General features: G+C 44.2%; 2 protein-coding genes, 2 non-coding genes and 1 pseudogene across 4 annotated transcripts; all 5 read right to left on the bottom strand.

Annotated features, from left to right (window-relative positions):
- Window positions 1–3,288: 3,288 nt before the first annotated feature.
- Window positions 3,289–3,360, bottom strand: TRNAC-GCA (transfer RNA cysteine (anticodon GCA)). Its single transcript has one exon. It is a non-coding gene; the product is annotated as a tRNA-Cys (tRNA).
- An 809-nt stretch (window positions 3,361–4,169) lies between these two features.
- Window positions 4,170–7,202, bottom strand: SPMAP1 (sperm microtubule associated protein 1). The gene is made up of 3 exons (XM_016202230.1): window positions 6,996–7,202; window positions 5,202–5,301; window positions 4,170–4,327 (listed from the first exon to the last, which is right to left on the bottom strand). The coding sequence occupies exons 1-3, from the start codon at window positions 7,200–7,202 to the stop codon at window positions 4,170–4,172; spliced, it is 465 nt and encodes a 154-aa protein (XP_016057716.1).
- A 1,812-nt stretch (window positions 7,203–9,014) lies between these two features.
- On the bottom strand, window positions 9,015–14,107 carry RPL23 (ribosomal protein L23). The gene is made up of 5 exons (XM_016202294.2): window positions 14,061–14,107; window positions 13,394–13,477; window positions 12,969–13,097; window positions 9,288–9,401; window positions 9,015–9,170 (listed from the first exon to the last, which is right to left on the bottom strand). Exons 1-5 carry the CDS (start codon window positions 14,071–14,073, stop codon window positions 9,088–9,090), a joined length of 423 nt encoding a protein of 140 aa, XP_016057780.1. The 5' UTR covers window positions 14,074–14,107; the 3' UTR covers window positions 9,015–9,087.
- LOC107528940 (U2 small nuclear ribonucleoprotein B''-like) lies at window positions 9,410–10,989 on the bottom strand (annotated as a pseudogene).
- LOC148091269 (small nucleolar RNA SNORA21) lies at window positions 13,227–13,362 on the bottom strand. The gene has a single exon (XR_015715937.1). It is a non-coding gene; the product is annotated as a small nucleolar RNA SNORA21 (small nucleolar RNA).
- Window positions 14,108–16,714: the final 2,607 nt, after the last annotated feature.

Below are 16,714 nucleotides of genomic sequence, written 5' to 3'. Positions count from 1 at the left end.
CTAAACATCATTCTGGACCTCTCCCCCATCTTATGTGAATTATATCAATAAAGCTTTACTTAGAAGAAAATCAGTATTACTTGCCATAAGTAGAATGGAAAATCAAATAGAATATTATTAAACACTAGCTAGATATGTCTGCTCTCTTTGCTTAAAAAAAAAAAAAAAGATTCAGAAGTGTTAGAGAGCTGATACCAAATAAAACTTTTCCCTTATGTTATTCAGGAATAAAAAAGGATTGAAAAAGAATTATTTTTTCACTCTGTGGTTCAGTGTTTTTTGTGTGACCTGTTTACTAGCTGCTGTCAAGCTGCATATACCTGCAGTACCCATTCCACACTTGGGGCAAACTGAGGAACAAAATGTGAAGCTGCAGTATAGCGCTGGAGTGTGGCATGGACTCCATTTATTTAAGCAATTCTTATTAAGTGGCAAAGGAAGAGGCATGAAAGCATTTCAGATATCAATTTTGTACATCGTCTAACTAGAAACAAACCTCTAAAACTGGTATCAATTGAGTTTAAGTAGTTTCTTAGGGAAATTTCTGGGGAAAAACACTGAATTGAAACAGGGACTGGCTACCTTGTGGTGAAATACTCCTCAGAGTTCTAACCCTCACCAGGTTTATTTGTGGCCTGTTCTTACCTTTTGAATATTGTAGTTGGGGCCCTGTGAGAGCAAACGGAAGGGAAATTAGAAGAGCAAGTCCCTCTTCCACACTTCAATGGTTAATTTGTATTAGATAACTTGCAAGGGTTTCCACTGACCTTCCTTAAAACCTTCCTCAGCAGTGCCAGGTAGAATTGGATCCAAAGCCATCAGAGTTCCTAGACACTATTAGGAGACAAAAACAATTCACTGACTCCATAGGGAATCACTGGACTTGAGATTGGGACTTCTGTGTGATGAAATGTTTTAGTGCTGCAATACGTCCAAATTGTTTTAAGTGTGGCAATACATAATTAAAAGGGTGGCCTTTTAATTACAAAGGTAAAAAGGTGGAGTGGCTAGGTGTGTTAACAGCAGCTTCAAATATTGTCATGGCATGTGTCTGTCACAACAAAGACACCACAAAAAGGGCAGGAAACTGAAGACGGTTTTCATTTGACCAAATGCGTGTATTGATAGAATTATGTCTACTGTTCAGCTAACAACTGCCATCTTATATGGCACATCCAGTGTATGCCTAGCACATAGTAGGCATTTTGTATTGTGGCTACTATGAACAAATGAGTGAATGAATGGTTGCAAGAATGCAAGAAGAGTCCTGGCCACTGTAAACAGAGCAAGCACATCCAAGTGGTCACTGCTGAGGAATTCCAACTCAAGAGATAGGCCCCAAATGATGGAGAAGAAATTAATAACACTTGTTAGAACAAAAATCTCTAAATGGGAAGGGATCACCAAGTATATCATTGAAAACTTCAGAACATCAAGAAGAGAAATTCTGAAGTTTTACAGAGAGAAACAGGTCACATATGGGAATAAGAATGACATCAAGCTTATCAAGAGACTCCAGAAGACAATGAAGATTTGCAAACCTCTGAAAAATTTTTTTTCAAGAATTCTTTTCCAAGACAAACCACTTCTCAAGCATTCAGGGAAAATAAAGATATTTTCAGACATGCAAGAACTCAAACATTTTACCTCCCCTATATTCTTCCTCAGGAAGCTCCTGGGAGTTATTTTCCACCATATAAACCAAGAAAAAAGAGGACAATGTCCAGGAAACAGAGAATCCAACACAGAAGAGAGGGAACAGGAATTCCCAAGGCACCAGCTGGGTCACCAGCCTAAACACCTAGGAGCAGAGGAAGGAAGGTGTCAGATGACTGCTTTGAAAAAATTAATTTCATAGGTTTGGACCAGGTGAGTACTTGTACTGTGAGGCTGTTGAAGAATTTGAAAATAATTGTCAACAGGCACAAAGAAAAATATGCAAATAAAAATGAGGTAATTATCTTCAAGAAAAAAAAATTTCAAGGAAGGAAATACTATCAGTGTACATATAGATTGACTCAATAGTAAATAGTATTTATATGATCATGATAATGTAAACATAATTGATTTAACACAAAATTTTGATCTAATTTTAGCAAATGAGAAATAAAGGGGTATAAGAATGCACATCCTTGACTGCTAGAACTGGAAACCGATAAATCACACTCTCTCCTTACAATGGTTTCTTCAAGGAGGAAAGAAGTGTTGTGGTGATATATTCATTTTTGCACTCACACACTCCTCCAGTCCTGGGGGAGTACCTCATGTTGTCAAACTTGGTGAGGCAACACTCCCTCCCCCCGCCTCGCATAAATCAGCACACGCGTCAGACCACAGCTCAATCAAATTATTCCACTTGGCATTTTTTTTAATCCGAGGAACTGTCCTGAAGATACAAGTGCAGCTGGAACAATATCCACGCTGTAGTGACGAGAGCCCAGGGTTGGTGGCACCGACAGTAGACATTCCCAGGGTCGAGACCTGAGCTGAATTTCCCTGCTTGGCAGCCCCTTGTAGTTACCTGTTATCTGAGAGGTTCTCCAGCTTTTCATCAACTCTGGGAGTCCCCACCATCCCTCCAGGAGACTCCTTTTCTGCGTAAAGCAGCCAGAGTGGATATGTTCCACTCTAAGAATTAAGAAGAAAGTGCCCCGAACCCTGTAGAGAGGGGATTATGCAGCGACACAAGCAACAGGTTAATGCTACTCTTCAGATCAGGCAGAAATATCCCTTCAAATAGTAGAAAAGCTCCAGTTTGGAATTATGTCTAGAAAAAGTGGGTATTTTCGAAAGATATTTTTCTTGAGGCACAAACAAATGCCCTTCCTCTGACAGTTGTGTGTGAATGTGTCAACTTTCACTAGACTGAAAGTTCCCTGAGGACAGGGACGCTCTTGCATCTTTTAATTCACTACAGCCTTGCATGTACTAAGCTCTCAAAAATACATGTTGTATGAATGCCTCTGTCTTTACGATCATACATCAGATTGCTAAATTTGTGTTCACAGCTCTGACTTAATCTTAGATTTAGAATTTCCCAGGGGACTATGGTTTTTTGTTTGTTTGTTTCTTTGTATGTTTTTTATTGAGTTTATTGGGGTGACACCCTGTCTTAATTGAATCCTGACAGATGTTCCATGAGTCCCTCCTAACTGGTTATTTGGGATGTGGGAGGAACCAGTAGTATTTCAGGATGGGAGCTGAGAGTTCCTTGTCTCCTTTAGTAACTTTGTGGCTTGGAGTTAGAGTGTTTACGGGACTTATAATGGAAGTGAAAAAGTAATGGGAAGGGGGCACCCGGACTTGAACCGGGGACCTCTTGATCTGCAGTCAAATGCTCTACCGCTGAGCTATACCCCCTAGGCCTGCTTTGTTTGTCCTTCTTGTCCACTTGTGGTGACTCAATGTAATCAGGTTCCACCCACACTAGAGTCCTGGCAAGCTTTGTGTTCTAAAGCCCCACCTTCTTTTGTATTCATCATCTGCTTTGGCTTTTCTACTGGCCATCAATGAATTGGGTTGGGGCACTTGAAAAAAATGACCTTGAAGCTAGCTGAAAGGGAAACTGACATAGCATTTGTAGAGAAAGTATCCACAAGCACAGTATTACTGTGTCGGAATCCTTGGGTTGAAAAAGCACCCCAGATATTACCTTGTTCATGCCCTCCCTCTTGATGAATTGAAAGAGGAAAGGAGAAGAGAGATGTCAGTTCTTTTGGATGGGATGACTCAGGAAAATCGGGAAATCCTTTTTAGACAATGAATGGCCAATCCCTGTGGCCACATTGCTTGCTCCGTTCTTGATGGAAACAGTAGCCAGCTTTTCACCTGGCCCTGCTGATGCTTGGGGAAGAGCTTTGTTGAGGGCTAGGTAGTGTGGTTCCCCCTTGTCACACTGATGGGAGAACTGAGGCCCCTCAAGCCTGGTACTGGTTGGCATGGAGTATAAGGGCACAGGCCTGAGATACACTTTCTCCTCTCACCTCCCCTCCATTGGGGAGAGAAGCTGAGAGTAGAGAAACTAGCCTCCACCCCACCCCAACTCAGGGAATAAACAGCACACTTAAAGGGACAGATAAAAATAATTTTTATATAAAAGAACATGGGGAGTTCATCTAGACATCTGTCATAGAAATTCATGTCGAGGAGTGTGAAAGGAAGAGCTGCTGTTAGAAGAGAGGGAATCGGGTGACCTCTCCAAAGACAGATGGGCGCTGGCGGAGGGCTGGGGTGTTCCTGCGATAGCCAAACTGACCATTGAACCCCCTGTTCATTTTCACGTCGGCATTGTAGTGGTCATGCCCGGTCACCTGCTGGAGGGAATGCCCTTGGGGGTGGAGAGAGAGGCCTGAGCGTGCATTCAGCCCCCTCTTGCTTTCTCCATTTCCACGGGGCTGGTATTAGGATACCAACCCAGCTACAGTCGCCGTGCTCCCCGTGTCTAGCTGAACCTTCAATCCTCAAATGTCCTGAGCCACTTTACTGAAAAGCCAAGACTTGGTGAAGTCAAAGAGACAGGTGGCTTCCTAAAAACCCAACCTCGTATCAGGAATAGTGTGCAGGAGTGTGAATGGTACAGGAGGGTCAGAAACTGGGCTTGGCTGAACTTGCCTTGCTCCCAAGAGAACTGAGAAAATTTCATCCTTGCCTCTGACCCATCTGGAGAAAATGGATGAGCTCAGTTTGGCCAAATGGTACAAAGGATCATGTTACTAGAGTGTGGCCAACCGGTGGTGGAATTGGGGTGGGAGGAGTGTTTACCCTGTCAGAAAAACATCTCTCAACTCTCCCTTTCCTGTTGCTGCTTAACTGTGCCTGTAAAATGAGCTGGACACAGCCTGCTCAGGAGCAATGAGATGAATACAGGCTTTAGAGTTAGAAAAAGTGGAATTCCAATCCCAGCTCAGCCCTTCTTAGCAAATCACTTTAACTCCCTAAATCTGTTTCCCAGGGTTGTAACATGGGGGTAGTGTGAGGGTAAAAAGCACCTGACATATAGTAGGTGCTCAATAACTAAATATAGGGATCACAGTGACACCATCTGCTTAAGTTATTATAAGAAAAGCTGGAGGATGCAGTCCCTGGCCCTCCTCCCCCCAACCAGGTCTCTCTACGGTCCAGTTTCTCTCTCTGAACTGTGGGATGCACACCACTCTTCCCAGGTGGGACCATGGGGAGGCTGAGAGCAAAGTGGCACTTGCCTGCCCCTGCCCAGTTTCTCCTGTTGAGGTATCTCTGTTCTTGCCCGAAGATGTGGAAATAATCCACTATCCAGCCGTCCCTTCCTGTACCTCCATGATCCTGAGAGTAAAGGAGAGAATAAAGAAGACTGTCACCATGCTGAGAGATGCAGTGCAAACTCCCCTGAGGCTTGTTGGGAGGGGTTAGAGGTCACAGCCAGGGGTAACAGGCCAGGCAGATTAAATACATGCGTGATCTATATTGCCTCTCAGGGAGAGGCTGTGTGCTTGGCACTTAGGGGCTCAGTGTCTGCTGCCAGACAGGTTCCAATTGCAGCTCTGCCACTGAGATAGTTCAAATGAAGGGCTTGGCATAGTAAAGGTTCAATAAACATTATCATTTAAATGAAAATAATTGTCACAAGTGGTTGTGACAATACTTACAAACTCGAACATAGAAAGTTTCAAAAGTGCTTACACCATATTCTTTTCAAGCTTTAAAATGTTTGTCTTTTACCCTGGCCTGTTTGGTCAGTGGTTAGAGCGTCGGCCAGTGGACTGAAGGGTCCTGGATTCAATTCCGGGAAAGGGCAGGTACCTCAGTTGCAGACTTAGTCCCCAGTCAGGGTGCCTGTGGGATGTGTCTCTCTCACTTTGATTTTTAAAAAAATATCTTTATTGATTTCAGAGAAAAGGAGAGGGAGAGAGAAACATCAATGATGAGAGCCATTGATCAGCTGCCTCCCGCACGCCCCCTACGGGAGGGGATCGAGCCCGCAGCCCAGGCATGTGCCCTGACCAGGAATGGAACCTTGATCTCCTGGATCACAGGTCGATGCTCAACCACTGAGCCACACCAGCAGGGCTCACATGGATGTTTCTTTCTCTCTTCCTCTCTCTCTCCCCCCTCCACTCTCTCTGAAAAGCAATGGAAAAAATAAAAAAATATTCGTTTTCTCTTTTTACCCCCCCGGACTCTGGCTCCTTCTGTCGTAAAAGTTACGAGTAAAACAGCAAGTACACACTCAAGCATAGCACACACAGATGTGTGTCCATATATACATGTACTGAACAAGCACATGCACACACAAACACTTGGGATCACCAAAAAAAACCCTAGATTTGTTCACAGAATAACTCCCATTAAGTCGTATTCATACCGCTGTGAATATGACACGAATATTGGAGGCGAAAGTGGTAGATAAAAATGGAACCATTAGCAAAAAGCCTCAGAATCTTTGATCCCAGGGAAGTAGTCCGCTGGGGAGGGGAGAGGCAACACCCGCGAGGGAAAGGACTGGGTAGAAGGGAGGTCTGCAGTGGTTTGGCCGGTTTCAGCTCACAGGTCCCTGCCAGTGAGCCCCACTGCAACTATGACGTCACCGGCCAGAGGGCGTGGCCTTGGTAAGTCTAGACAGTTCTGTCTGGTTAACTGAGGTCACGTGAATTTTCGTGCTTTTAGAGAATTTGCAGTGTGAGGTCATCCCACAATAGGTGGATCTGTGACGTCATAAAGGCCAATAAAACCAGTTTGGGAGAGGAGGGCTTTGAGCCCAGTTCCCTAGGCTTGGAGAAACCCCAAATGAGATCATTCTCACGTTTAGGGGTGGAAGGTTATTCTGTGAGGCCAGTGAGCTCACGCTCAACACCTATCACCCACCTCAAACAGTTCCGCGCGTTCATTAAGAAAACAGGGGGTGGGAGTGGGGAAGCCACCCTGGTGGTGGGGGAACTCTAGCGAGACACGCCAGGATTTGGGAAGCCGACCTCCCACCGGGGACAATCTCTGCACAGTGCTTTGGGGCGCTCCTATACCTGATCGGTTTTCTGCAAAACGGGCGGAACCACATGACTCTTGAAGTACCGGCGGGCGTGGTAGTCCTGCTGCGCATTGTAAGGCGGAATCGCAGACCAGAGCCTGGGCCTCAAATGCTCGTAGGTGCCGGCCATGGTGCTCACGGCCACCCCATCCAAGATGAAGCCCTTCTCCAGCCGCAGAGGACACTGGCGCAAGTGCACCATCCCAACCATGGGAGCCTCCAAGGGCTTCTCTGGTGGGAGTGGTGGGCCCTATGAAGGGGCTGCCCCGCGCATTGTTACGTGGTGTCAGGCCCCCTGCGACACAAACCCTATTGTGCCCATCCAACGGACCGCTCTTCGAGCTGGGGGGCGGGGGGGTAGTTGCTTGCATGGCCCAGAGGTGAGGGATGACCAGGGGCCATGCAAGAGGAATGAGATTGAAGGGGAGGAGAGAGGATTACTGAATGCGGGTCTCGTCAGACCCAGCTTCCCGTTTTCGTTTAAGAGCAAGGCTCTTGGTTCCCCCTTTATCATATACGTTACCAACTCAGTTCTGAAAATCCTGTGCCCAGAACGGATGCGTTCAGATAGCACCTACTTCCAACTCTCATTTTACAGAACTGTAAGCTGAAGCTCAGGAATGTTGGAATATTCTCTAAATCCAGAGTGGCAGGTCCAGGACCAGAATTTGGGTCTCTTGACTTCCAGTTAAGTTCACTTAAAGCACTTCCCCCCTCCCCACCCAATTTTCGTATGTGTGCGCAAAATCATTCATCTTTCTGCATCAAATAGGTGTGAGGGCTGCGCCTGTCATTTTTCCCGTCAATACTCAATATAATCTTCCTACACTATGACAGGAGAGCATCTATGTCAAATCTGAAATTACAGGAAATAAGTCTATAGTTTAGGTCCATTCTATTAAACTTTCAAAGAACCTGGAAAAAACATGTACCCACAGAGACAAGTGGGAATGACAGGCCCAGCCCTCACATTTGATGCAGAAAAATGATTTCACACACATATACATATTCATATATATATGCATATAAAATTTCACACAAGGGAAATGAAAGGATTTTCAATCGAGGACCTTCCCAGGTCCTTGTCACAAGATTTGAAATTAACCAAGCTGGAGAATGCAGTAGCAGAGAAGCCAAGTGTTTTAGAGACTTCAGATTTAATATTCCTAAAACCAAGACTCAGTCTAAATAGAGCACTGGTTCTTAGTCTTGGCTGCACCTTAGAAATCTGGGCTTTAAAAAGTACTGATTTTATCTAGTCCTACCTCCTGTCTGACTTAAATGAACACAAACTTAGTATAAAAAACATTCCAACATCTTTAGGCTAGACCTCTGATCTCAAACCAGTTAAATGCTCTTTTCCCAGGCCCTGCATGTCACTTAAATCATGGTTTGGAAAGAAATGCTACAAATAGTCAGTACCTCCAGGCAGAACTTTCCAGGATTTATGCCTATTGTGCTGACATAGTATCATCTCCTTTTATTCTCAAACTAGTGTTTGGCAGATATATAGCCAACCTGTCAAGACATTATGGCAAAAAACCTCTAGTTACTATTACCGTAGTCATCTTCCACAAGAGCATATTAACATGGTATTTACTGTGTTAGGTTTCACAAATATACCCATTTATGTGCAAATTTCCCCAAAGAAAACCTGTACATGCAAAAGTGTGCATCTACACAAGTGTGTACCTATTTCCTACTGATATCACTCCTCAGACCCGTGTGTCTAGGATCTGAGCAGACACTCTACCTTATCTTGAACACCTTTCTAACTGCAGAGCAGTTACCTGGGGTATCCTGTCATCAAGCAGTACCTGCCATTTACTTACAGGCTCCAAATATCTCATTTTCATAGCAGAAATGGGAAAGTTCCAAAAGTTCTGTACACTCAAAGTGCAAGGACTGTTTATGCCCAAAGAAAGTTTGCAGAGCAGTTTCCGCTTTACAAAGGAGGAATGTGTTAGGTGGTGTCAAGAAGAGCGACATGTAGAAATAAACAGGAAGCCAAGCATTGGGAGGAAATAACTTTTAATGGGTTTTCTTTCTTTAATGGGTTTTCTTTCTTTACAAATACACTGGAGTTATCATGCAATGCTGCCAGCATTGGATGCAATCCTGGGCCACAAATCTGCACACTCCTTTGCAACTGGTCCCGTGATGGCAGAACCTGCATAAAAGAACGAGGTGTCAGATAAGCTCTGAGGGTCTCTCCTTTGCTTGTACTACTAAACCCAAGAACTAAATCACCCAAACTCAAAGATCTAAGGAGCAATGTCTTTCTTACCTTTCATCTCGCCTTTATTGTTTACTATGACCCCCGCATTGTCTTCAAAATAGAGAAACACGCCATCTTTTCTCCGGTATGACTTTCGTTGTCGAATTACCACCGCTGGATGTACTAAGAAGGAAAAAAGGACAGCAGTCATTAACCCATCAGGCCGGGTCCCAGGGCCACCAAAAGAAAGCAGTTTATACATTATCTGTTCCCCAGTATTTCCCATTTGGACAGATGTATGCAGGAAACTTGCTTAATACTTCCTATACTTTTCCCCCATTTCACCCAATAGGTGGATACTATCAAGATCTTAACACCACAAAACAGAGAACAACGCCCCCCCAACACACACTCCAGACCGAGTATGTAGAGAGGCCAAGCTGTTAACCTCTAAGAAAGTACATACCTTGATCTAAAAACTACTGATTCCAAGAACGTGTTGGAATTAAATGATCCATACCTTAGGTTTTATAAACTCATCTATACACCCAAAGAAAACCTGCTAGTGTGCATACGTATGCGTACATATACATTCCATGAACATGCCCAGGATCTTGACCAAACTACCTTATTGCAGTGCCTTTTTAAAAATAAGAATACAAATAAGTTTACTGTACAAAATTGAGGCCTTCATATTTCATAGTTCACTAAGGCTAAAGAAAGGCTAGGCTATTTTTAAAAACCTGTACAAAAATTTCACTATCACTAACCCACCACCTCAACTACTAAAATGGCCTGACCAAATGGTATCAAAACCAACACTATAAACATTACACCAAATCCTTTAAAGACAACTATCCCAAATGTTATTTCTTAGCATAGGTGATCTTCATAGGTGATCTTAATTAAATCCTTGTAAAATATCCCCGGAAGCACCAGTCTGTCATTTCCAAATTCAACAAATACAACATCATGCCTCTCAGGGACCAAACATCCTTTCTTGAAACCAGAAAACCAGTTAAACAGCATGGATAACATTATCTCGTTAGTCCCTTCTGCTAAATTATTAAGGAATAAAATATAGTTTGGAGGGTAATCAGGGACCTGAGGATTTGATGTTGCATTTCCTTGGGTATTAGCTGAATTTGGTGTTCCCTGACCAGGCTTTTCATTTGTGGTCAATGCTGTCCCAGTTTTGGCTTTTTTCTTCTTTGTCAGCAAAAGTGTCACGCATTTCTGCTATTTTATCAGAATCTGTTTTTGCATACTGGATTCACATTGGCATTCCTTGTAACTGTCTCAAGGTTATTTGTGGATGAGGCCAGTTATTTAAACACAACAAAGGTTTGCCACCCACCCCCATCTTCATGCTCTTTAAAGCCACAATATGTATCTACTACATGGCCAAACTGCGAAAACAGGGCATACAAGGACCTCCTCAATTCTTCTTAGTAGAGTAAAAAAATTTGGAATTAACCCAAATATCACATGGCACATACACAGAACAGAACAATTTAAAAATGATTATGGGTATCTGTAACATAGAACATCATCTGTAAAGCAAGTAGAACGGGTTAAAGCGAAGGTAATGGTCCCACTTACATAGGAAAGTTTGCAAGCTTATTTTTTTGAAAGAAGCCAGGAAAGGATATACAACAAAATATTAATTATCACTTATCATCTCTTGGAAGTCTAAGTGTTGGGTAATTGAAATTCAACTTTTCCTGTGTAATTATGTTTAACCTTTTGAGGAACTGTTTTCCAGGGTCATACCTACCTACACTAAAGTGAACTTTTTTAGGCCCTCAAAATGGAGTCTACTGCACTTGAAAGAACTTGAGTCTGCCCAGCCGGGCGTGGCTCAGTGGTTGAGCCTCCACCCAGGATCCAGGCGATCAGGGCTTGATCCCCAGTCGGGGGCGTGCAGGAGGCGGCCGATCCATGACCTTCTCATCATGGATGTTTCTATCTCTCTGTCCCTCTCCTCTCCTATGAAATCAATAAAAATATATTTTAAAAAAAGAAAGAACTTGAGTCAGACACACCTTTGATTTAAGTCCTGACTGATACCAGCTTGGAGACCTTGAACAAGTTAATCTTCTGGAGTTTAAGTTTTCCTCTAGTAAAACAGGGGTAACAGTTACCATTTCCACATTCAGGATCAGACACTGGAAATACAGGATTTTTAAAATAAGGTCAGGGAGCCTGGCTATCCTTGAGCTGAGTTCTATCTATGTACGGAGACAGCCTCTGATCAAGTTTTTAACAAGAATACACACTGAGCCCAGCCAGCGTGGTTCAGTGGCTGAATATCAACTCATGAACCAGATCAGGGTTGTGGACTCAATCCCCAGGAGGGGGCATGCAGGAGGCAGTTGATCAATGATTTCTCACCGATGTTTTTAATCTCCCTCTCCCTCTCTGAAATCAATAGAAAAAAACCCTTCCACATTTGTGGTACACTTTAAGTCTAAGGTGAGAAGTATTTGTTTACCATAAATAAGGACGAAAGAAGACATTAACTAACAGTTAGCAACTCACAACTATTTTTAGAACCATGAAGTGTTCTCTGTCTGTCCCACAACTGATTGAGACTCACAGCACATCCTGCTGCCGTCTCACCCACAGTGATGGCTAACTGCTCTGCCCTTCCCTGACAGCTCCCTAGGCCACAGATCAGACCCAGCAAGTGTTCTAAAAGGAAAACCAGTCCAGTTGCACACCATCCCAATCTACACTGATTAATCAATGCTTAACCACAGTGCTACTTACTCCTTGCCTACCAAGCCCTCAAAAGGACATTAAAGGTGAACAAAGTAAGATTTCTGAAAAAGCTAAAAACCAGAGTGGGGTGGGGTATATAGCAGGCCTACAAGGAGTAACTTCGACTTGTGGCTAAAACCTGTCACATTTGTAAGAGATGGCTAGGACTTCTCAGGAAAAGCAAGGCATCCCAAGACAGAGACAGACAAGGCAGGCACACAAGCCAGACAGGACCTCACAAGTCTTTAGTGCTTTGAGGCCCTCCTTCCCCTTTAATTCATATACTTAGCAGGAAAACCTCTGGGGAGTAGCCCACGATTAAAAGCACCAAGCAGCTGCCTGTTTCTATCAGAAGAGATTTAGAAGCAACCATGTCAAACTCTTGACATCACAAAGGTGAGTTAATCTCATCTAAAAAAACAACTTATCCTAAAGAATGAGAGATACCGTGTTATTTGTACTTACAAAGTGCTGGGCAAAGGCCAGTGGGGTACATGCTTAGCATATCACCTGAACCTAAACACTTGAGAAAGTATCATCATTCCCTTTCAAATCAGTAGTTCCAGAAAAGGAACCTGCCTGAGATGACATCAGGTCTTAAAGCTGTGATCTCACCTGGCTGAGCTCTAAATCACCTATCAAAAAAATGTATTTACTAAAGTACCACATGTTCACCTGTAACAAGGGAACCAGCAATGAACTAGATCTTAAGTATAAGACAACCCTAAATGTCACACACACAGGGCTTTTGCTTCCATGGCTGTAGGTATGTGAGGTGGTAATTTAGCTGAACTTGCTGGAGGAGGGGCGCCCAGCTTAACACCGGAAGCCGACGAAGAGCTTAGAATATTTAGCTCACGCTGCTTCTCAAAGGAAATCAAGCTTTAAGAGGCCTTGAGGATGATAAAAAATTACCCCATTTTTCAATAAAGGGAGGAGTCTTCAACTGTCCACTAAGAGGCAGGAAGGTTTGGTTACTCTACTCACCCTTCTTTCTGAGCTCTGGTTTGCCTTTTTTGACTGTGGCCATCACCATGTCACCCACACCAGCAGCAGGAAGTCTGTTCAGTCGTCCCTTGATCCCCTTCACAGAGATGATATACAGATTTTTGGCTCCTATGAAAGAATTTAAGCAGAAATGATTTTTTTTTTTTTTTTTGAGGACCTATTATGAGGCAGCTCTGCGGGTGTAACATTTCCCAAGCCTCTCCCTCCACTCACATTCATCTCCCCCAAGCTGGAACACCTTGTCACACCACCGATTGAAGCAAAACAACACAACATGCTGCTGCTTCACCCAAAAGCAGTGTTTTTACTTTGCCCTTTCTTGACGGCTCAGTGGGTCATTAGCAAAAGGCCCAATGAGTGCTTTTAAAAGGGGTAGTTTGGCAGGGTGCAGCCCAAGGTCTCACCTGTGTTGTCAGCACAGTTGATCACGGCTCCTACAGGAAGACCCAGGGAAATCCGGAATTTCGCCCCTGAGGACCCACCACGTCCTGTGGGTAGGAAGGGAAACAGATGTCACTGTCCGGTCATGCTTCGGAGTTCCCTTCACATTCTCAGTCCGTAAATTCATTCGCATATACTTTCGAAACGGTTACCTACAGATTTGCTCTCTCTAGCACTCCACTTAACTCCCATCCCCATGTGCCAACCAGTTCTCCTGGCAAACAGCCAATATATAACTACCTTTATGTTGAGAATAAGGGGCCTGCAGGACTCAATCCTCTCTCCAACTTTTGCACCACGGAGCTCCTCCTGCAAGACGGGAGGCCGCGCAAGTCGCGCACTCTCGGGCCTGTCAGTCCAACTTGAACCCCATTACCGCAGCGCTAGGCGCGGAGCGATCACGCGGTGTTCGGTGTGGAATCATGTCCGAATCCTGCCAGCTCAACTCTGCAGGCCTCCCGCCCCCGCCACTTTCGGGGGCCCAGCCAATACTCTCCGCGGAGCCCCTCCTCACCCTCTCTAGCTCGGACGGGAGCAAAGCGCCCCAGCTGCCCATGGCCGCTGCTCCCGGCGAGGCCAGCAGCCACCACGCAGCAGATGGCGAAGGATCCCCCAGAGCCAAAACCTCACCTCGCTTCGACATCTTGGAAGCCGGAAAGAGGTAGAAAGGAAGTGGGTACAAAGGATGCTGGGATATGAACTTTCAGGCCCGCCCCTTGTCGTCACGTGACCCGGGGCTCGCGCAACCCGCCTCTTCCCGCAGGGCGCAGTGCTTCTTACGTAATAAATCCTGGAAGTGGGCGGAGGGCTGCAGAAATGAATGAAACCTAGAGTCTCCGCTTTACGAGTTCGAAAGAAGTTGCGAACACGGAAGCATTGGCTTGTTAATTTACCCCAAACCTTTTAAGCACTTAGTGAGTGAAGGGAAATTTAGTAGGTCTCAAGGTCAGAAGCTAAGATGTAGTGGAATCATATCACGTAGGGTTTTGTACCCCATTATGGATACTCCGTTCAGAAAGGATTAAAACATCTGCGCTGTGTAGGGGACCCCAAAGAACACAGGGCGTGGGAGGGCTAGGGAAAAATACTAAATGGTTTCATTAGGATGTGATATAATTGAGAAATGCCATTCTAGCGCGACGGGTAATTATATATAAAAGCCTGGTCCCATATCCATCTGCATTGTAGGTATCTTGCTTAATTAATTACGCCTTTCACAGCTTCAACCTCCCCCATTCTTCTGGTTTCTTTCTTTGTCAATACTGCACTCACTTAAATATTAATTGAGTGCCCACTTTATGCCAGACACTGTCCTGGGCGTACATTAGACTACATAGGGGGACAAAACGGATCAACATTCTTGCCCTTATGGAGCTCACTGCTAGGTGGCGGTGGAGGTGGAGATTAGACACTGTACGACGGATACAATGAATTGCAATATGCAGTATGTTAAATGGTGTTAAGTATTATGAAAAAAATAAAAGCAGAACAAGGTAAGAGGCATCAGGAAGTGGGAGGAGGGGCAGATTGCAATTTTAAAATAGACTGGTCAGTGTGGGCTTCATGGAAGAAGTTGACATTTTTTATTTTATTTTTATTATCTTTTAAAATATGACTTGATTTCAGAGAGAAGAAGGGAAAGGGAGAGAGAGATCAGTGATGAGTCATTGATCAGCTGCCTCCTGCACGCCCCCTACTGGGGACTGAGCCCACAACCGGGGCATGTGCGCTCACGGGGAGTCAAACTGGGATTACCTGGATCACAGGTCCATGCTCAACTGCTGAGCCACCTTGGCTGGGCAAGAAGTTTACATTTAGAGCAAAAACTTAAGGTGAGTTAGTATTACCAGTGTCCGGGAAGGAGCAGTCTTGATAGGATCACCAGCTAATAAAAAGGTGGAAGGCAAGAGTGTTCCTGAACAATAGGAACAGCTAGGAAGCCAGGTGTGTCTGGGTGGAGTAAGTAAATGGAAAAATAGTAGGACGCAAGGTCAGAAGCTAAGAAGTAGGGGTTTGCATACCATTATGGACTTTGGCATTTATGGACTGAAATGAGAAACCATTTCCCCGTTCTAAACACTATCTGACGAATATGTCAGAAGGATCACTCTAGTTGAGACTGGACTGTGGTGGGAGGGGACACAAAGATACAAGTATAGAGATCTGTTCGGAAGCTCTGGCAGTAACCCAGGAGAGAAATGATGGTGGTTTGGACTCCAGTGGTAGTAGTAGAGGTAATGTGATGTGGTCAGATTCTGGATGTGTTTGTGGGGTGTGAAAGAAAGAGGAGCCAAAATGTATCCAAGGCTTTAGGTCTGAGCAAGTGGAAGAGAACATTGCCATTAACCTAGATGGGGAAAGTTATGGGAGGGGTTTGTGGGGTGAGAGCAGGAGTTCAATTTTGGACATGTTGAATTAGATGTTTAGACAACAAAAGGAGATTCAAACAGCAAGTTGGACATAGTAGCCTGAAATTCTGGAGAGAAGGAGACATAAATGTGGGGGTTGTCAGCATATAGGTGTACTTAAAGCCATGGTAAAGGATGAGATTACAAAGAAGAGTAAATAAAGAAGACCATGGACCAAGCTCTGGGGCACTTCAACACAAAGAAGTCTATATATCTATAAATTTAAAAATCTCTCTACCACTCTTAAAATGCCTTCACTTGATCCTTCCAGCTTTTCTAGCTACTAATTTTTCTGTCTCCACTTCTCAACCAAATCCTATGAATTTCTGAACAAATGATTTCCTTACTAGATTTGTCTCTCTTGATAAATAGAACCACCATCCATCCAGGGGTTCACCTGGGACTCCTGTCCAAGTTCTTTTCAATTTGCCTTCTAAATGTCTCTCAATGTCTATCCACTTATCTCCATCTTCTCTACCACCACTCTGGTCTAAGCCACCTCTTCCACCTCTTGCCTAAACTACTTCTGAAGCCTCCTAACCTATGTCCTGGCTTCTATTTCTGCCCCCTACATCCACTCACTCCATGACCAGGAATAATTTTTCAGAAATATAAATATTCTGATGTCACTCCCCTGAAAATCCTCCAATGGTGTCTATTGCTCTTAGAATAAAAATTAAAATCCATATCATGGCCTATGAGACCCTAATCTGGCATTGTCCTACCTTGTCAACCTCATCTTGCACCATGCTGTTTCTTGCTCTGCAGGGTTGGCTTTTTAGCCCTAGATACCATCCATGCTCCTAAATACCCATAGGACTCACATATGCTTGGAATATGTACGCTGTCTACCCTTGTCATGTATTTCACGTCTAC

This window comes from Miniopterus natalensis, chromosome 17 (assembly GCF_054644295.1).
Source record: "Miniopterus natalensis isolate mMinNat1 chromosome 17, mMinNat1.hap1, whole genome shotgun sequence".
Lineage (NCBI taxonomy): Eukaryota > Metazoa > Chordata > Mammalia > Chiroptera > Miniopteridae > Miniopterus > Miniopterus natalensis.
Note: the sequence above shows the minus strand (reverse complement) of the source record. Positions and strands in the feature narration are given on the sequence as shown.

Coding starts and splice junctions, on each gene's coding strand:
- RPL23 (XM_016202294.2), bottom strand. Junction 9,402..12,968: donor ACCAGAGCTCAGAAAGAAGG/GTGAGTAGAGTA, acceptor TTTCCTTCTTAG/TACATCCAGCGGTGGTAATT. Junction 9,171..9,287: donor CAATAAAGGCGAGATGAAAG/GTAAGAAAGACA, acceptor TCTTTTATGCAG/GTTCTGCCATCACGGGACCA.
- SPMAP1 (XM_016202230.1), bottom strand. CDS start 7,202: ATGGTGCACTTGCGCCAGTGTCCTCTGCGGCTGGAGAAGGGCTTCATC. Junction 5,302..6,995: donor TTTTGCAGAAAACCGATCAG/GTATAGGAGCGC, acceptor CTTTACTCTCAG/GATCATGGAGGTACAGGAAG. Junction 4,328..5,201: donor GAGAAACTGGGCAGGGGCAG/GCAAGTGCCACT, acceptor TCCACCCCCAAG/GGCATTCCCTCCAGCAGGTG.